Source organism: Rhagoletis pomonella, unplaced genomic scaffold (assembly GCF_013731165.1).
Source record: "Rhagoletis pomonella isolate Grant_MI unplaced genomic scaffold, Rhpom_1.0 Rhpom_scaffold_00119, whole genome shotgun sequence".
In the NCBI taxonomy this organism is placed as follows: domain Eukaryota; kingdom Metazoa; phylum Arthropoda; class Insecta; order Diptera; family Tephritidae; genus Rhagoletis; species Rhagoletis pomonella.
This window is the reverse complement of record NW_023458673.1, coordinates 6959-28528: the sequence shown is the minus strand read 5'-3', so window position 1 is coordinate 28528 and position 21570 is coordinate 6959. Positions and strand designations below refer to the sequence as shown.

The 21570-nt window shown below is 36.7% G+C and overlaps 2 protein-coding genes across 2 annotated transcripts; both read right to left on the bottom strand.

The window, feature by feature from the left end:
* Window positions 1-17097: 17097 nt before the first annotated feature.
* LOC118750048 lies at window positions 17098-18426 on the bottom strand. Its single transcript, XM_036484779.1, has one exon. The coding sequence runs from the start codon at window positions 18424-18426 to the stop codon at window positions 17098-17100; it is 1329 nt and encodes a 442-aa protein (XP_036340672.1).
* Window positions 18427-19365: 939 nt separating this feature from the next.
* LOC118750047 lies at window positions 19366-21114 on the bottom strand. The gene has a single exon (XM_036484778.1). The coding sequence runs from the start codon at window positions 21112-21114 to the stop codon at window positions 19366-19368; it is 1749 nt and encodes a 582-aa protein (XP_036340671.1).
* Between the last annotated feature and the right edge of the window lie 456 nt (window positions 21115-21570).

Below are 21570 nucleotides of genomic sequence, written 5' to 3'. Positions count from 1 at the left end.
AGAACACGGCAACCTCGGTGACTATTCTTCAGAGAACCACTTTGCATTCCTGCGCAACCTTCGATTTCAGCATTACCATTTTCATTTATTTAATGGCCGCCTGGCTATCCGAGAAAATATTAATCGTAGTCTTCGTTGCGGCATGCGTACTAAGGTACACAGCCACTTCTGCCTGATAAACACTGTAGTGGTCGGGAATTCGGACGGATAGTTCGTCCCAGTTCCTTAGAGAAAACTCCGTAGCCAACCCTATTGTCTAGCTTGGATTCATGTGTGTAAAAATTCAATTCCCCGTCTCCATGGCCTTGGTGTTTGCCCTTCTCTTCTTGATGGGATGCTCATCTTAAAGAGCCTATCGAAGATTGGTTTGGGAGCGGAGTAGTCAACTTCTTGTTTGTAACTACCCAGAGTGTGAAGTATGGAGGCGTGACCGAACCGTCGATCCTTCCATAGCACCATACTTTTTAGTCTGAGCGCTGATTGGCGGCCGCGTATTTCCCCACCAGGTTTATAGCGAGCAAATGGGTTATCACCTCTAGCGCTTTAATGCACCTGAAATGCATAGAATCCCTGTTCTTTGGACCTTACTCAATAGTTTTAGGTAACTTGCCTTTTGAATTACTGGCCACCATACAAGTATTCCTTATAAAAGTATTGGCCTGACCACCGAGGTGTACAGCCAATGTGTAATACGAGGTGTTAACTCAAACTTGGTTCCGACCGCTTGTTTGCAAGTGTACGATGCAACGTTGGCCTTCCTTACTCTTTCCTCTATATTAGGTTTCCACGTAAGTTTCCTGTCTAATATGAGTGCTAGATACTTAACATTCTCCTTCAAGGATATCTCCACACCCATAAAGATTCGCGGGGAGAATATGGGAAGCCGTGTTTCCTTGAGAATTGCTTCGGTTTTCTCGGGGTTTATTCCGGGTCTTCTACTCTCTGTCCAGTTTCTAAGCGTGGCCATATTAGAGCGCAGAATCTCCATTAGGGTATTTGGATATTTGCCGTTAACGGCAATTGCCAGGTCATCAGCATATGCTGTGACGTGGCAACCCCCCCTCCCCCCTCTCTAGTGCCACCAGGAGAGAGTTCACCGCCAAATTCCAGAGAAGAGGGGAGAGAACCCCTCCCTGAGGAGTGCTTCTACAGACCTTTCTGCTTATTGTGGTGTTGCCAAGCTTAGCGGTTATCGTCCTGCTGACAAGAATAAACTCAATCAGCACCGCTACATTCTGGTCAACTCCAAGCTCTTCTAAGGCACCCGTTATGGCACTTGCGTTTATACTGTTGAAGGCGCCTTCTATAGAAAGGCAACCAGAGCATACTCCTTATCTGATAAACTTTTTGCCACCAACTCGACGAGCGAGTGCAAAGCGGTTTCCGTGGATTTGCCATTCATATAGGCATGCTGCGCTGGGGAGAGCCTACTAGTTAGTATCACGCCCCGTACATAATCATCCATAATCATCCACTATTCTCTCTAAAATTTTGAGAAGGAAAGACGTAAGACTGATGGGTCGGAAGTCCTTAGGGTTGGTATGAGAGGACCTACCGGCCTTGGATATGAAGGAGACTTTTGTCTCTCTCCAGCCCAGCGGGATGTGGCCCATGTTAAGGCAGCTTCTTATAATAACCACAATGAACGGAGAGATAGTGCCGCAGCTCTACCGGGTATTTTCCATCAAGTCCCGGTGACTTGTAAGGACCAAAAGTCTTAATAGCCCATTAGTTTTTTGCGTTAGTAATTAGTCGATTTCCCAGATCAGATAGCCTCCCTTCATTTGTGGGGTCGTTAGGTTCCACCGGCTTGTTTCCAGGGAAGTGTGTGTCCAGGAGGAGACCTAAAGATTCCTAGCTCGTCGTAGTTCATGAGTTCCCTTGACCATTGGGATAGCCGAGGCTGCATGGCAACTTTGCGAGAATTCTTCTTAATCTGGCCGCTTCCGTGGTTTCCTCAATTCCCTTGCAGTAACTTTGCCAGGATTTACGATTCGAAGTTCTAATTGCTTTTTTGTATATTTTCAGATCACTCTTATAGGCTCTCGTGGCTTTGGCCTTATTGAACATTGTCCTATTGAATTCACGTAACGAGGATAATTGTTTCCACCACCAAGGTGGTTTGGTTTTTCCCCTGTATCGAACAACCGGACATCCGGCTGAAAAAAGCACGCTAAGTTGCATGCACATTGCTTTTATTTTCATAACTAATTTATACCGACACATAAAGCGCTTGGACTCTAAACTAAATTTCAATACGCGTTTAAATTGAAAAGTATATTGACTGGAATTAGTTTTCAAATCGGTTTTTTATTTCTCACATCGGTTAGAAAATCCGTATAAACGAATAATTCATTTAGCGTGAAATAAAAATTGGCTGTTTTTTTATACAGCCCGTTTTTAATTGAAATTATTATTATAATAAATTTGTATTACTGTTCGCCTTCATTTCGGTCCACCGCGCAAATGAATTATTAAAGAAATATCGAATAAAAGCAGCAAATGTTGTTTACTTTACAATACGGTTTCAGTAACAGCGCTATAAAGACACAAGTATAAACGCTTGAAAGAAATATGTGTTGAGAGAAATCGTTTTTTTTTTGTTAATGCGGCTCTTGCGTAGGTATAAACAAGGTAAATGTTTCGAAGAATTTTTCTACAAACATAATAGATATCTTGTTTATACTGACACATAAGGCGCTTTGACTCAATTCGCTGTTCAAAACGGATGCATAAACAAAATTTCAATACGGGTTGAAATTGAAATGTGTATTGACTTGAATTTGTTTTCAAATTATAATCTTGGTCGTTCCGGTTACATAGACCCGACTGCCGTGGGAACGGTTGTTGTTGTAGCAGCATTTCGGTCAAACGCGCAAATTTATTATTAAACTAATGTGGAATAAAACCAATAGAATTTGTTTATTTTTCAATACGGTTTCATAAAGTTCGCTATAAAGACCAAGGAATAATTATTTGAAAGAAGATTGTGCTGAATTCAATCGGTTTTTTCTTAATACGTTTTTCCTCGTAGGTATAAACAAGGCAGGAATGAAGCCAAAAAATTATTAGTAATAATTCGCAGTCCTTCCAAAACAGGTTTATATTTCACTAGAAAAAATTTAATGGTTTTAATAAAGTAAACGAGCAAAATTATTAAAAATTTGGTAATTATCTAGGTGGGCTTTCAACCCCCAAAATTAATCAAAATTTAGGAAATAGGGTACCATTAGGCGCGTCTGAACCCTAGTAACAAGAATCCGAAGGCGGAAATTATCTTTTTTTATCCGATCAAAAGTTATTAACAAAAAACTTTTTCACAATAGCTCCTTGCTTACTACACTCACACAATCGCACAAATTACCCATATTTCACCATACATACAACAATAACACTTCATTTTAGCCATGACATATCATTGCTAAATATATCACTTATAATTTATATATTTTATTTATTATAATGTAAATAATTTTGGCACAATATACCAGTAGAAAAGGTTTTTGTTTTGGTAGCTGTTTCGTTGTGAAAGTCCCAAATCTTCCCACAAGAAATTGAGCGCATGGTTGCTTTTGTATGCCAAAAGAACGAATATTAGAAAACATTGAAGAAAAGTTTGAGATAATACAATTATATTATACTAAAAATAAACACAATAGTGTGCGCTAATTACACTATGCGACAGTCAAAATCTGGATGGGATGAAACCAACGGGAAATGTTATATCGGTCAAAAAAAGTTATACGTGGCCCGGCGTTTCGCTGGGTCACGTCTAGGAATCGAGATATATCGATTTGAAGTTAGTAACTATTATATAGGGGAAATTGTCACCTTTGGTGGTATTTTTTTTTACATAACTTGAGAACCACTAGTCCGATTTTGCTCAAACAAATTTAAAAAAATTAAAAATTACAATTCCTTTAATCTGTTCATATAACGTTTTTCTATATAATCAACAGGTTTGCCGGTAAAAATAAATGTATGAAGAAAACAAATATTTTTTGCTTAAAATATTAAACTTCATGATGTATGTCTCATTTTATTCATAGGTTATGTGACTTTACGTGACACTTTTTTCCGTTTTGGATTTTTCATGAATTAAAAAAAAAGAAATTTTAAGTTTTAGGCAAAAATATATTTTTTTTTCTTAAAACATAAATTTTTTTTTTAATTCATAAAAAATCCAAAACGGAAAAAAGTGTCACGTAAAGTCACTTAACCTATGAACAAAATGAGACATACATCATGAAATTTAATATTTTAGGCAAAAAATATTTTTTTTCTTCATACATTTATTTTTACCGGCAAAACTGTTGATTATATAGAAAAACCTTATATGAACAGATTAAAGGAATTGTAATTTAAAATTTTTTTTTAAATTTGTTTGAGCAAAATCGGACTAGTGGTTCTCGAGTTATGTCAAAAAAAAGACCACCAAAGGTGACAATTTCCCCTATATGATAGTTACTAACTTCAAATCGATATATCTCGATTCCTAGACGTGACCCAGCGAAACGCCGGGACACGTATAACTTCTTTTTTACCGATATAACTTTCCCCGGTAGTTTGAACCCTTCCCGATCACTGACCCCTACCATTTGTCTCACAGTGTTATATAATGTGATAATCATGTGTAAAAGCTCTTTTCAACTCTTATTTTTCACAAAATAATATTGCGGATCAAATTGCTCTGAGCGCTTGTGTTGTTTACCATGAAAATGTAGCCCTGTTGATTTTTATTTCTGTATCGCATCGCGGTGAGTTTATATTTCTTGGTAATTCGGTTTCTAAAATGGCAAAAGTTATCGAAATTTATTGATTTGATGTGTTTACGATTTGATTAATGCAAGTTTCTTTCTTTTCAGACCATATATTACAAGCATAGCATCATCAACGGTGACTGCAAGGAAAACTACTGCAATCCCTGCGGTTTTTCCTCTTGGTAAATACGTTCTGGACGTGACCAAGGCTGGTCTTCCAAAATAAGCCGGAATCCCCACACATCTATTGAATAATGTGAGCATCAAAGTGAAAGTAAATACCATCCATTGCGACAGCGTCACCGCCACCGTCAACATCACCGTTAACGATGCTTATGCGTCAAGTTACACACAATTCGTTTGACATTGCGCCCGAAAAATCTTTAACTCGCTGATACTCTTTGCCAAATTTGCATTTTACTTTTTCACTTCTTCTATTAGGTTTTCCTCGATTATTTTTTACATTTCGTGTTTCCATAAATATTAAAATTTTGACAAACTGGAAAAATTTACGTTCAAACATGTAAACAAAACACTGAATAGTTGACATTTGACGCAATCGAATAAGCAAAATCGAGAGTTGAGCCAATTTGTGCGGCACCGTCACCGTCAGCTTGTTCAGGTAACTTACTTCATACAAATACACCGAATCAGCTTTTTCGACAACTGCCGGTGACGGTGACGGCGGCGCAATGCACGTTATATACTTTCACTTTTAGAATTCCATAGTGCCAATTCATATCCTGTTTTCTCATTCACAGACAAGACGCACTTTTCGAAATCTCTCGCTGCTGCTGCAGCAATAAGTGGCGCTGCAGTATATACGCTCCAGTACATGTAGAGCATGTTAAACATTTTTATTTGTATTTGTAGGAGCGTCTGACAGCCCACTTGCGTACATAAATATAAAATAAAAAACATGACGAGGGACTTGAAATTGAAGATGATCAAGAGTACACAACGTTGGAAACTGAGAACATGAAGCTAAAGCATCGAATAGCAATTCTGAATAAGGTTAGTCATTTTCAATTTTATATGTTTGTTCGTCGACATTATAGGACATGCCATCATTGCAGGCTATTGTTGCAGAACAAAACGCCGCAACCACTGCTGTTTTTGGTAAATATGTATCAGCGGTACTGCCCACCGCCGTCGGTGCAATGATTTCTATAGCACAACAAACGTCATCTCCTGGGCATTCCCACAGCTTGCCGACACCAGCTATTATATCACTTGTGAATGCAACTGCGACTAAATTTGGTTATTATCAGTGCAATAGTGCCATGTCATTGGCAAAAACAATAAATGCTGCTGGCACAAATAAATCGCCCAGAGATATAGCCAACGAAATAAATAAACATGGTGTTCAATCGTTAGTCGTGGCTTAAACTGGGGTTGGAAGTGCTCGCTTCATGAATGTGTTTCTCAAAAGGGATACAGTTTATGGTTATGTTAGTGCAAATATTTACAACAATTTTTATATCAAATGTAGGGATTATGCTGTTCGTGTGATCGAATAAAATCCATAATTTAAAATAAAATAAAATGTCGCAATTGTTTTTATATGTCCATATTTACAAAATGAACCTTAAAGCACCCACAGTAAGTACCAAACCTTTAAATGACTAATAAGAAAAATAATAAATAACAGAAATGTGAATAAGTATGTCGAGAAATCTCTAAGTAGTAGCGAAACTGTTACTACGTTTATACGCACGTATTATTTTGCAAATAACAATTTGCAAAATGGTAAACTTTTCCGTATAAACGCCGAGTTAATTTTTTATTTGCAAATAACTAAATCACGCAAATAAGTATTGATTAGTGGTACTATTTGCAAACAAGCGCAAGACGCCGCCAATTCTTAGGTTTATTTTCTTTTTCGATGGTCATCATATTGCCTTTTTATAATCAAGACGTTGCCATTTTTAACTTAATTTTCTTTTTCGATGGTCATATTATTGCCTTTTTATAATCAGGCAATATTAAAAAAGAATTTTTCACCATCGAATAAACAGTGAGTTAGGTATTTGCAAATTATTTTTGTTTGCAAATAGCTTACGTATAAACGTAGTATGTATCTCAATAATAACAAGTAATTTTAAGCAAAAAATACAACCGACTTCAATGCGCATTCCGGTCGTTCTGGTTACGTAGACGCGACTGTCCTCCCTTTTTTGAAATCGGTAAAAAAATGAATACGTATTCTAAAGAAAAAAAAATCAAGATACATATTTAAAGATTTTAAGTAAAAATAAATAAAGGAGAACTTGTTCGTTATATCTCGACCAAGGTGTATTCATGATACAAAAATTTGAAGGTAAAACCGTTGAGAGACAGCCTGAACATTTTTGAAGTATGCTAACAAAACAATATTGCTTTCAAATTTTCAATCTCACAAATACATTCTCATTTTCAGTCTCAAATAAAAGAAAATTTGAATATTTTCATCTATTTGTTTTTTGTTTTACTTTTATTTGGCATTTGGCAAACTTTAAAAATAAATATTTGTATCATGGGTGTATTAAACAAGGTGTTATTGACAACTCACTGCGGCTCTCTTTTAAGGTACTATTATGTCCAAAAATATAAACAAACGATTCAAAATTCATAAAATTTTTTTTAAATTTGATTTTATAGGATGGTTCTTCTGAGAGCAATGTCAAATTCAATCACACTTTGTTAAATACATTTGATCTCTACCAAATAATATACTTCCTCTGTAAATATTTTATTAAGTGTTCAAAACTTCGCTCCGAGCACGTTCACTGCGGATCATTTGATTTAAATAGTTTGTCAAACAATTAATACTATAGTTTGTTCGGAGTAAATATTATCTTCAGTAATTAATCATATTATATTAAAACATAAGCTAATAATAGGTGAGAAATTATTTATATTATATCGTGTTCCAAAATTCGCTCGAGCGCGTTCACTTTTAATCTTTTGATTTAAAAATTCCTCAGTAATTAATCATATTACGTTAAAATATAATATATTATATAATATAGTATAATATGGTAGAAAGTTAGAAATTATTTAGTCTTAATATGCGAAATTCGCTCCGTGTTCCAAAATTCGCTCCGAGTGATCATTTGATTTAAATAATTGTTTCTCAAGCATTCAGTACTATAGTTTGATCGGAGTTTATATATTCTTAATTAATTGATAAAATATAAACCTGTAGCAGTTTACTATTAAGCCATTAAATACTATTATTCTTAGTGTAAACATTGTGTTATATTGTACAACATTGTTGAAGTTTAAACCTGGCAACTCTTTTATATATTTGACAATTACTGTGTACATGTGTATTTCATTTGTATTCTTTTCAAGATGTCATTTGTATGTATTTGTATCAGTTGTGACAGCTCGATTTGACACTTCCTTAGCTCAGTAGAATGAGAAGAAAAAAAAATTTGCTCTTTTATAGTATATTCGTAATGAAATGAAATAAAATAAGATAAAATACCCTTTTAAGAAAACAAAATGTGTATACTGAGAAAAAATAAAAAACATTCTATTATATCATACTATATTATTAGGCAAAGAATTGTTAAAGAAGTAACACTGTTTCACCTAAGGCCCTGTCTCCACAGGAAAACACTGATGTCGTGATAGCCATGTCACAAATTATATTTCCAATGGAGACCGCCTATTTTTCATGTGGTGCAATATATGCCAGCGCTTATTGCTTGACATCTATTGCAGGCAATTCGATAGTTTGACAGCCATATTTTCATTTGAAAGAAAGCGTGCTGGTGGTAACATTGATGAAATTTTGATATTAAATCAAAATAAAAATCTGTTCCCTATTGGATTATTTATGATTACGTTTTAGGAAATTATTCAGCAAGTTTTTTAAATATCTAAATGTTTTTAAACACCGAAATCGAGAGAATGTTGTCTGGTGGCGTCATGCGGCACATGCTTATTTCAAGACATCAAAGTTCTCATACACAAAAACTTGCAATCATATTGCTCGTCAAAATGACAGTTGTTAGGCCATCGGTGTTTGCCTGTGGAGTTCTGCGGTAAGGCAGTCAATATGGCGGAATTAGTACGAGAAGTTGCCAGCCGATAACACCTTGTATTTAGGAATGTGGGATATCGTATCGATTATTCTGAATATCGATATTTCATGGCGCGATAATGGCTTTTTTGAAGCAATATTCCAAGGTCGATATATCGAAGACATCGATACATTACCCGCACTATCGATATCTAAGTTGAAATTTATTTTTCATCTACAAAAAAGTGTATGGAAAAATACTAAAGTAGGTTTTATCAGCAACTTGTGTGATTTATTTAGCTATTAAGTTCGACAAACCGCTTGAGTTGACCGGCATGCCGTTTTAATCCTCAATAAATATACAAGATGGAAATAACAGAATTAGGTAAGTTGATAGACAGGTCTAATATTCTATTCAATTGGGAGTAGGATTTTCAACATCGATTTTTCCGATATCGATATTGTTCAGTCCGATATATCGCCATATCGATTTTACATTCAATGAATTAAATCGATTCATGGTATCGATACTTTCTTAAATATCGAACATTCCTACTTGTATTTTTGCATCATGTGAACTTGCTGTGAAATGCTATAAAAGCGAACACTTAGCAGAAACTCGTTCATTTGTGTTTGGCGATTAGGAGTATGCAGACCTGCTACGTGGCGTGTGCAAGGAGCGTGGTGAGCGATAGCTCGCTGTTCTAAGCATGGTTTCCACAATTGGTAACTTTCTACCAAAATTGGTAACTTTTAAACGGCTTGGTAACTTGGTAACTTTTTTTTCATTTTGGTAACTTTTGCAACTAAACATCTATTTGCATTACTAGAAAGAAATGAATTATGGTTTGAATGTGCGTAATTATAAAAACCCTTCGAGTTTCAGTGGCAGCACTACTGACACTTTTACAAAATTACTTCGATTAAATTAGAGTCATCTCATATTCGAATACTGGAAATATTTAAATTACAGTGGCAGCACCAAGGGCTGCACTTTTAAAACAACTTTCGAATTTTTGCGATAAATTTTGAATTCTACCCTCGCACATATGTATTAATACTGGCCATCTGGCAATTTTTGGTAAGGTCCATAAATCGTTTTGATTATATCGGCAAAAAAAAATGTCGCGTGCTTTTTACCAAACCCATCTACCGACATGTATTTCGACACCTACCGACATATATTTCGACGTACAGTAGATTATGAAAAACCGCAAAATAGCAAAAAAAATTAGCAATTTTCGCAATTTACTCGAAATTTTGTACGAGTCAAACGAACGGTTAAAAGCACCCGCCACTTTTTTGTGTGCCGGTGCTATTATTCCGTGAGTCGCAGGTACAAGTATCGGAATATGGAAAATCGTTCCACATTACATCATACTCCACCCAGTCGGAAACACCAACAACGAAAATGATAATAACCGCACATGCAGTAATTAATTGATAGAAAAATGTTTTCTAATAAAAAAAAGTATTATAATTGTCAATAGCATTTTCAATCTTGATAATTTATTAAGAAAATAGATTTAAACTTCTGTGCTAGAACTGGGAGCTCTTGATAAATAATCAAAAATTTACAAATTATAAAAATATTGAATTTATTAAGTGCACAGAACCGGGCTGTAGCACGATTGAGAGAATACAAAGGTTGCGCCGATCTCGGACCGCTATTCCTCTCTTAACGAATTTGACAGAATCCTTGTTTGCATGACGTCACACTGGTGCAACTTGTTTACATTTTCCTTGCAAAATTTTTTCTTCTTCCATTCTTGCCCACGTTTTGGCATTTCTCTCTCGCAATTGCACCAGTGTGACGTCACACAAAAGTTATTCTCAAAAATCCTCTCTGATCGGCGCAATCTTGTATTCTATCATTCTTGGGGCTGTAGGTATATGCATATTTGTTATGAAATATACCCGTGTTATTCAGTATATTTTTTGCTCACTGAAGAAGTGAAGATTTTGGCAGTGAAGATTTGGTAACTTCTGGTAACATTTCTTAAGAGATTTTGGTAGAAAAAAATGTTGGCGAGTGGCTCTTAACCGCCAACACTATTTAATTTTGCTGATAATCTACACAAAAATTGTGAACACACATACTATAACTTTAACCTTCAAAAAAAAAACGAAATAAAGAGACTTTTTTATAAAACCGAATACTACAAACCTATAATAGGGTAGAAATTGTGAAATTATTTACCTTTAACGTGTATAGTCGGCCAGAGACAATTGCATTGTGTACAAATACAAGTGAGATATCTTAGCAATAGAGGTCATCGTGGGCCACAGCTGCGATCATCTGCTTTTTAGAGTTGCTTATTTTGATCAAAACTGTGCCTTTTTTACCTGAGTTGCATTAAATAGTCTCATAAAACTTAGTACAATTTGTTGTTCAAATGGTAACATATATGCCCAAAAACTTGAAAAATATTAGATGATTGTTTTTTAAAAATGTTATTTATAAAATTTCCTTTTGATTTCGACTTTAGAAATATTCATATTATAAAAGTTTTTCACATATGTTTTAAGATTTTAAAGTTTTTAAAAAGTACGGTAGAATGCAACAATGTGCTTGAATTTGTTTGCATCTTCGTCAGCTTATTCGTTTGCAGACTCGAAAAATGGCGAACGGCTATCAAAATACTGATTCAAAATATACATCTTTCACTGGACACACAAATTGGGTGTGCGCAGCAAAATTCAGCCTTAGTGGCCAGTTAATTGCATCGTGCGGCGACAAGTTAAGAATTTGCGATTCATCTTCAGGCGAATGTGTGCGAACGTTCACTCGGGAAGAGGTATGGGACGACAGCTGGCATGGCATCCAGACGGTAATCTGGTGGCTTTAGCATTAAGTTGTAACCGCGTTAAGATATTTGACATAGCCGAAGGCGAGCTAATACAGTTGTATCAAGTGCATTCGTCGCCGAGAATGATGTTGCATTTCACCCAAGTGGAAATTTCTTGGTGACTGGCGGCGATGACGATACAATAAGATTGCTTGATTTATTAGAAGCTCGACCAATTTATACACGGCAGTAGTGCACTTTAGCGGAACCAGGTCAAAATAGACGGGGAAATTATACACTAACTGGCCATACTGACAAAGTTTGCGCCGTCGCTTTCTCTACATGGTAGACATTTTGCTTCCGCGGGCGAGGATCGACAGGTAATTTCTGCTTTGTGTGTGAAAAAATTATATAATATACACTTTCCCCTATATTCAACAGTTGCTCGTTTGGAAATCTAATTTGCATACATTTGATGCCAATAGCTTTCGCAACAAACAAGCCAGTTCTCAAAGAGTCCAAATTGATTTTAGTCATGCAACAGCTCCACATAACTCCGCCATAGACACACCAGTTGCTGGAGTACCAAAAAGCTGTGATGACAGTATTTTAATTGAGCCACGACAATCGGTGGCATATGGAATGCGTGATGGAAATTTTCTGGTGCTTGATAGCCAATATACTACAAGAGTGAAACGCTACAAGTGAAACGCTGTGATAGTAATTTTTCTTAAATTTCCATCTTTTATTTGCAGTTACATTAAGAAGCTAACAGAGGACAGAGCTGTTGGTGAGAAAGGTGTCGAGTTACTGCAGTACTGCAGCTGGGAAAATCCAAATTTCGCACGTGCCCCACTCGTATGGAATAGTAGCTTATGTCAAAAGGCTGGTTTTAGTATAATGCGGCGTTCGCAGCATACTCTCACTGGCGCCGAGCCGTTGAAGAGATTTTGGCAAATAAACGTGCAAGAAATAGTTCCGATACTAGCAAGTCCATATTCTTGTTAAGGGTCATCGAAAAATTCCTTGTGTTTTAAATAATAAATGGAATGCCGGATTATACTAAAGCCAGCTTCCCGTATAAACTACTATTCCATACGAACACAGAAATATATATGTATCTAAAACTGAATAACTCAAATCAAATTGGATTGCATTTGCATAATATACCTAATATTGGAATCTTTTTTGATCGTAAAAAATACAACTTGCAATCATTTAGGTTATAGTTTTGAAAGAAATTGATTGCAATCGTAAATTGTGAAAAAATTGTTAATATCAATCTGCCTTAAATTTATGTTCCCCATGTAACGGTTATAAAATACGTTAAATCCGCACTATCTGCATTAACAAAAAATATACATTGGAATATTTAAAATAAAACGATTCATATTTATTTTCTAATAAGAACTGTTTCTTAATTGAAAGTATTTAATACTAATATAATGTAGTGGTTAATGTTTAAAAATGAATTCGCAATATGTCCGCAGCTCAGGTTGATTTGAAGAAATCCGTTTAAATTTTTCGAATTACATCTACTTGAGTAGAGGATAGGCAGGGTTGCATATAAATGGTAGTTCGGTAAATATTTAAAATATGTTAGTTCATTCAATATTTACATCTGGGCCAATAAATAATAACAAATATAGCCGAAAAAAACAAAGTTTCGATTAAATCGAGTTTTTATAACTCCCCATAAAATTCCGATTAATTTTAAATACGAAAATAAGGATATTTTTTCCTGGAGTAATTTTTTTCATATACCTTGTTTATACATACCTACACAAGAACCGCGTTAGCAAAAAAACCGATTGGTCTCAACATACATTTCTTTACAGCATTTATACCCCTGTCTTTATAGCGCACTCGATAAAGTCTTATTCAAAAGTAAACAAAATCCGCTATTTTTAAACGATATTTTTTTAATCAATAGTTTGCGCGGTTGACCGAAATGGAAACAAACAATAATTGTAATTTATTATAACAATAATTCGAATTTAAAACGGTCTGTATAAAGAAAACCAGCCTATTGTCACTTCACTTCAAATGAGTGATGCGTTTATACTTGTTTTCTAACTGATGTGAGAAACAAAACACCGATTTGAAAACAAATAGAAGTCAACACACTTTCAATTTCAACGCGTTTAGAAATTTAGTTTATACATCCGTTTTGAATCACAGCGAACTGGGTCAAAGCGCCTTATGTGGTGGTATAAACAAGGTAATAGAGCCTTTTGATTCTTAACAACATACATTAGATATTTTATTTAACTGTTGAAATGGTAACAATTACTATGCGCAAAAAGTTACTATACATTAAATTTTTGCTTTATAAAAATACATTTTTTTAATTTCACTTAAATTTAGACAGTGGAAATATTTTCATTTTAAGAAGATTTTCAAAGCTTTCAAAAAATACTGCAGAACACAACAATGAGCCTTAGGAATAATAAATAAGCATTTGCCTTTTCTTAAAATTTCAGATGTTTTGTTCGCTAATAAATAAGCGATTGCTTTTTCTTAAAATTTCAGACCTTTTATTCGATTTGTTCAATCAAATCTAAATAAAAGGTCTGAAATTATAAGAAAAAGCAATCGCCTATTTTTGAATTATTTTATATACTTATTTTCTGTCTCAAAATGGCTTCTCGGCCATGCGGTGGAGTAAATTGAAAAACGAAAAAGAAAAATATTTGAATAGAAATTTGTTTAAGAAACCGATTTAGTTAATAAAAAAGGAGATTGAACATTAATCATGACGATAACGCTTCATTATACGCCAGACCAATAACCTAATTCATCAAACAAACATTCGTTTGCGGATGCGGAAACACCGTCCCAATTGTACGTTTGTCTCCAATTTCTTTTATTAATAATTGAATAAATTTAATTGTTTATTTCTACTTTCCGAAAATTTCCAATGGTGCTGATTGCTGCAAGAATTATTTTGGAGATTAAGAGAATAATCAACACAATGTATGCACATAAATATGTATTATTTCACAGATCTCAGGGTCAGCTTAGAAATACGTCACCAAAATTATACAAAATTTAAGTAGGAATTATTTTTATTTATAACGTAATCTGATAAGTATATTTCCCCTAAAGTTAACCCATTTTATTTACTTTGTCTCTCGTGAAAATATATATTTTATTTAAAATTTTCAAATTTTAAATTTTTCCTTTAATTTTTGTCTCCTTTTAATATTTAATTAGATACGTTTAAGCTTAAAACGAAACAGCACAGCAACCCTTTTCTGTTCATCTCGAGCACACAAAACCCTCTTTTGTTAAAATTCGGCGCTGCACAAAATCCTGGCTTTTATATTTTCCAACAAAATACCACTTCGCAACCCTGGATTTTCACGAAGCGTTTCATTCGGGTCGTAGTTTTGCAACTTCGTGCCATTCGGTGTTGAATGCCATATTGGCTGCCATATTGTTCACACTGTCATCGCCATATTGAACACCCTGTCAACTATCTGTCAACCCTAAGATATCTCACTTGTATTCTTCCATAATGGACAATGGCAGAAAACTGCAACTAGGATTCGAACGATACTATCGATATTGAGTAAGTATCGATACTGAGGGTATAAAAATGAGTACTTTAATACTCGATACCTTATTTGGAGATTTTACTCGATACTTTGCAAAGTACTCGTAGTCTCGAAAACTTTTCAAAAAACACACTTTTAAAATTTTTTCTTCCATTGACAACCCAATTTTCTTCATCACTTAAAATAAACTGAAATTGCGTGTAGTCTGTTGCATAATATAAACCAAATAATTTAGTTTTTTAAGTTTTTAGTTTTCATACATTTTTCAGTTTGTAAACCTTTTTTATTTTTTATGAATAAGGCCATAAAACTTTACGCAAAGTTCACGAAAATTCGGAACTTCTAGAAACTTTTTGGGTATGCAGTTTTGTAACCTTTTCAATATTACGCGTTGACTTTTAACCGCGTATCGTCATTCTGCAAAACCGCGTAACTGACTTTGGCTGCCAAAAAATGGATTTGCTCACACAAGCTCTTGGCTCAATCCTTATCCATTCGCCCTGAAATATACTAGCCAGAAATGCGATTATAAAAAAGAGAACCATTTTGAAATATGAGTGTTTTTACGCTCTAGAAAATAACTTCTACAACTTCACATACGCGGTTTTGCATTTTGCTGATACGCGGTTTTGCACTTTACATGACGATATGCATGTATGTACACTGCCGGAACAAAGTATTGGCACAGCAAAATTTTCACAATTTATACAACAATTTTTATTCTAATATTTTTCCGCCAAATTTGGTTTAAAAATATGGTTCATGCAACCACAAAAAACATAAAAACAAAATTCCTAAACTTTGTGCAAAACACGCGAAAATTCAGCAACTTTTCATCAAAATTTTCAACTTTTTAATCAGATTTTATACAATTTTTTTAAGTTTGCAGCCCATTAAATTCGAGTAAAAAAAATGCAGGTTCGGAGTTAGTAAAAAATCGCGTTGGTTTTTGAGAATTTTTTTTGTTGAAGGTGTTTTGCATTTTTTCCATATAAAGTATTTTCGAGAAAAATTTTTTGTATGGAAGACTGCGTGAAAAAAAAAAATTGCCAAAAATCAGCGGCACTTCCTAGCTACTTAAAACTTGCAATTTATAATGATAAAATTGATTGGGCTACAAATCTGAATACTCAAAAAAAAATCATGAAAATTTGCTGAATTTTCGCGAGTTTTGCACAAAGTTTAGGAATTACATTTTTATGTTTTTTGTGGTAGAATGAACTATGTTTTGATACGAAATTAGCGGAAAAATATAAGAATGAAAATTGTTGCATATATTGTGAAAAATTTGCTGTGCCAGTACTTTGTACCGGCAGTGTATGTACATTTATCGTTAAAATTACTTCTCACGTGAAAGTAAGTTATGCAATGAAGTAAAAATCAAATATTTAATATTTCTATTGTTTTAACTTCCGGAAATAACTAGATATACGATAAAAATAAAAATAATTTTAGTATCTCAAAAAACGTATTTTAATGAGTCCGATACTGAGTAGTATCGATACTTTTTCCCTGATACTTTAAGAGTATCGATGCCATAAGCTCGATGCCAGAATGAGTACTCAGTATCGATACAAAAGTCTGAAATTTCGAACCTTAAGGCTATCTGCACACTTGTCGTCCAATCATAGTTGCGTTATCGTCTCGCCCTGAAAATTTGAGATTGGCACACTTATAATTATCGGCTAGTTATCGGCAAATTGTAGAAGATGCAGAAACGGATAAGTACGACACGGTCGTTTGCTAATCGTTGTGCACGCATTGTTTGTTTACATTTTATGGGGAAAAATTAGTGTTAAACTTTACAAGAAAAAATAAACTTTATTTATTTTGCAAATTACAAATTTTATTAAGAGGTCGAAATATGAACACGTTCGCTGTCGCTGAGATCTGTATGAGAAGAGCGAGAAAAAAAGGAAAAGAAAAAGCAATAAAGCGATTGACATATGGCATTGGAACATTAGCGCATGGTTGTATCAACGCAGAGTTGCATTCCTCCGTAACATTCCGCCCACCTCGTCCACTTGCTGCGACGAAATTTCAGAGGAATGGCCGCCCACCATATGCGTCCCTTCATCTTCAATTGGGAGTACAATCAACTTCGAAATAGCACGTTTTAAAACAGACGACGCTGTGCGTATAGTTGCTACTCGAACGACACCATCGTCGCCTGGATGAACTTCAATTATGCGTCCAAGCGGCCAATAAGTAGGAGGAGCACGCTCATCGCGTAACAGCACCAAATTTCCAACCTTCAGATTGTCTTTGCGTTGAAACCATTTATGCCTGACTTGTAGTTCTCGTAAATATTCATAACTCCATCGCTCCCAAAAATCTTGCTGCATTTGTTGAACTTGTTTCCACCTTTTGAGTCTGCTTGTATCAACTTCGAGTAGGCTAGGTTCGGGTGTAGCTAAAATGGGCCCGCCCACCAAAAAGTGCCCAGGGGTGAGTGCCGATAGGTCGTTCGGATCATCAGTCAAAGCACACAGCGGCCTTGAGTTAAGCACCGCTTCGATTTGCTTTAGCACCGTGTAGAATTCTTCGAACGTCAGCGTTGCGCTACCTATTGTGCGTTTTAAATGATGTTTTGTGCTTTTGATGCCGGCCTCCCATATACCTCCAAAATTCGGAGACCCTGCAGGTATAAACTGCCACAAAACACCTCGAGTACTCATAGCACTAGCTGCTGTTTCAAGTTGCTTTCGCAATGCAGCGTGGTGTTCTCTTAACTCTGCATTCGCACCAACGAAAGTCGTAGCACAATCACTATATATGTCAGAGCTATATCCACGCAGAGAAAAAAATCGGCGTAGCGCAGCGAGAAACGTTTCAGTACTCATGTCGCTAACGAGTTCCAAATGAACGGCTCGCGTACTACAGCAAACAAAGAGAGCTACGTAGCCTTTGTAGCTGTGGTGACCTCTGCCTTTCGTAGTACGATTAGAATAAGGACCGCCGTAGTCCAACCCACAGTGACTGAAGGCTCTTGAAATATTGCAGCGCGGCGCAGGAAGGCTACCCATAATTTGCGTTGCAGCAGTGCTACGATTTCTAATACAACGAACACAGCTGTGAATATAACGCTTGACAGCCGAACGAGAGTCGATGATCCAATATCGTCGTCTTAAAAAATTAAGTGTTGATTGAACTCCTCCATGCATGGTACACTCATGGGCTTGAGCTATTAACAATGTGCACAAGGCGTTGTCCTTTGGCAATATGACGGGAAAACGTTCGTATATTGGTATGGTCGCATTTTTAAGGCGCCCATTGAGCCTTATAAGTCCGTCTTCGTCTATCATCGGGTTAAGCTTAAGTAGCTTGCTCCTACGACTTAATGGCTTACTGCAACGAAGACACGCAACTTTATTAGTAAAGTGAATAGTTTGAACATACCTGATCCAAAACTGTAGTGCCTCAGCTCTTTCTGCTGCCGTACACCACTATGTCCGATCATGAGGTTGTTTTAGGCGTGCCGCAATGAATCGACGACACCAAGATGTCACCGCCAGCAGAGTGTTGATGTTCGAATATTTTTCTAGTAAATGCGTAGCTAGCGAATATGTCTGTTGCGGTTCGGTTGTTGCTAGTGATGTTATGACTTCAAGATTCGAAGATGCAGTGATGACATTCTGCTGTGGCCACTTATCTTCGCCATGATGCAGCCAATCGGGCCCGTTCCACCACATTGCTAAATTGGCAAGTTGCGATGGAAATACTCCGCGTGATGCAATGTCTGCCGGATTAGCCTTAGTTGGGACGTATCTCCATGAGTCAATGGGTACCAGTTCCTGAATTTGAGAAATTCGATTGCTGATGTATTGCTTGTACTGACCCTGCCGCGAACGAATCCAACTGAGAGTTGTTTTTGAGTCTGACCAACAGTAAATTTTACTGAGTGGAAGTTGCATAGTTTCAATGAGTTTGGCCGCAAGCTTCGATGCCAAAAGAGCCCCATTCAACTCCAAGCAGGGCATCGTAATTTTTTTTATTGGAGCAACCTTGGTTTTAGCTGTGAGAATGGTCACCCGACATACACTGTCTGTTGTTTCCACGCGAAGATATGCAACAGCGGCATACGCTAAAGTTGATGCGTCAGAGAAAACATGCAGTTGAAAGTTGTCAACTGCCGGTGTAACGCCTATCCACCTGGGAACCCGCAGATTTTGAACTTTATGAAGCTCTTCCCGAAATCGTCGCCATTCATCCTGCATCGGGTTTGGAAGCGGATCATCCCAATTTCAGCCTGAAATCCAAAGCTGCTGACAAAGCGACTTGCCGGTTATGACAATTGGTGCTAAAAAACCTAGGGGATCGTATATTTTTGCCACATCGGAAAGTTGTTGGCGTTTGGTAATGAATCCAGACACAGGTGTAATATTGACTTTGTATGTCAGGCTATCAGTGTCACAGAGCCAATAGATTCCAAGCGCCTTAGTCTCCCGATCCAAATTTAAGTTGCAGCAGGTATCTGGTTGTATGTCGTCGGAGGAGAGATGTTGCATAAACTCGTTGGAATTCGAGCTCCATTTGCGAAGGTTGAAGCACCCACGATGCAGTAACTGTCGTAATTTAGATTGATTGTCGATAGCTTCTTCGACTGAGTCACCGCCATGGAGGCAATCATCCACATAAAAAGATTCCTTAAGAATTTTGGACGCTGTTGGAAAATCTGTTTCCTCGTCTTCGGCTAGGGTGTTCAGTACTTTAATTGTTATATACGGAGAGCATGTTAACACATAGGTCATAGTGAGGAGTCGATAAGCGGTCGGCCGTTCATCTCCGCCTCTCCATATAATGCGTTGCATATCGGTATCCCGCCGATCGACTCGTATTTGTCGAAAGCACTTCTCTATATCCGCCATGAACCCAACCCGATGCATTCTCCACTTTAATATGATTGTACTTAAGTCATTTTGCAGCTTGGGTCCAACATGAAGGCAATCATTCAAACATAAACCACTTTTGTATTTTCTAGACCCATTGAATACAGTTCTTAACCTCGTAGTCGAGCTTCCTTCTTTGTATACACCATGGTGGGGAATGTAACATGCATACCGTGGCTCCTTATCTTCGCATATCTGCTCCATGTGGCCAAGAGCGATATATTCGTCCATGAACTCATTGTATAACTCGTTCATCTTTGCATCGCGTTGAAGACGATGTTGCTGGTAAGCATATAGTTTGATTGCGTCGCATTTGGAGTCAAATAGTGCGGATAGGTCGGAGTCCTTTTTAAATGGGTACCGAATGTGATACCGACCGACGTGGTCCCTGCGTACCGTTCGTTTAAAAAACTCCCCACAATAAATCTCATCCTCTGTCATCTTGGATGGAGAAGATATGTCATCCATTTGATTAAATTTCCACATCTGCTGTACCAACGTATTTAGTTCCGCAGTGGCTGTGGCACATAGTCTTGCTGATAGCTGCCGACTTACTCCTACGGGTAAGCGCCCGTAGACGACCCACCCTAGATGAGTATTTTGGGCAGTGGAGTCCCCGCACTTGGAACGCTTGAGTTCGTTGCGCAGTAGAGCGCCATAGATATCTGCTCCGATGATGATGTCGATTGACCCTGGCTCGTAAAACTTCGGGTCTGCTAAGCTGAGACCAAGAAAGTCACAGTACGGAGTTGGGTCAATTCTACTCGACGGCATATTCTGTCCTACACGAGAAAGCACGAGAGCAGAGCACTCCATGCTGAAATTAGGTTCGATGAGGGAACACACTGTGAACTTAACCAAACTCTTCGATTCACCCACAGTACTCCCGCCTACTCCAGAGATTGTAACCGAAAGGCGGTACTTGCGTAGATGCAAGCGCTGAACGGCAAACTCGCTTATAAAAGATGTTTGCGAGCCATTGTCCAAAAGGGCTAGAAGTTTCATAAAATGCCCGGAAGAGGACCGCACACCAATTCGCGCTGTTGCTAATAGAGCTGGCGCAAGTGTTGCTGTTGTTGCGTCGATGGGTTTTTGCTGAGCCATGCTGTTGGTGCATGTAAGGCTGAACGCCAGTTTTTTGTATACACGGTACGTCTTTGGAACAATTTGCCACATGCGATTAGAAATATTAAGATCACGCCGCAATTTAGGAACGAACTCATGCGTCACTTTGCCATGTGATTCCTAGTGTAATATTCTCTAACCATCCTTTTTCTATGAATATCAACGCTTCTTTATCATCTTCCTCTAAACCTATTCAATTACTCACTCCTCTACTTGGAATTCCACTTTCACTGTCTAGTTAGTCTATTAGTCTTAGTTCATATTGATTTGTAAGTGATTATATTTACATAGTTTAAGAAATTTGTAACATACTTATGTACATGCACTGTAATTCATAACCTCTGGTTGTTGTGCATGTATTTATTATTATTATTATTATTAAAATAAATAAGGCGTGGACTAGTAGTGCTGGACAAAGATGATAAACTGTCGTGA

What these genes read in the sequence shown, in the direction of transcription:
- LOC118750048 (XM_036484779.1), bottom strand. Translation starts at nt 18,426, where the DNA reads ATGATAGACGAAGACGGACTTATAAGGCTCAATGGGCGCCTTAAAAAT.
- LOC118750047 (XM_036484778.1), bottom strand. Translation starts at nt 21,114, where the DNA reads ATGGCTCAGCAAAAACCCATCGACGCAACAACAGCAACACTTGCGCCA.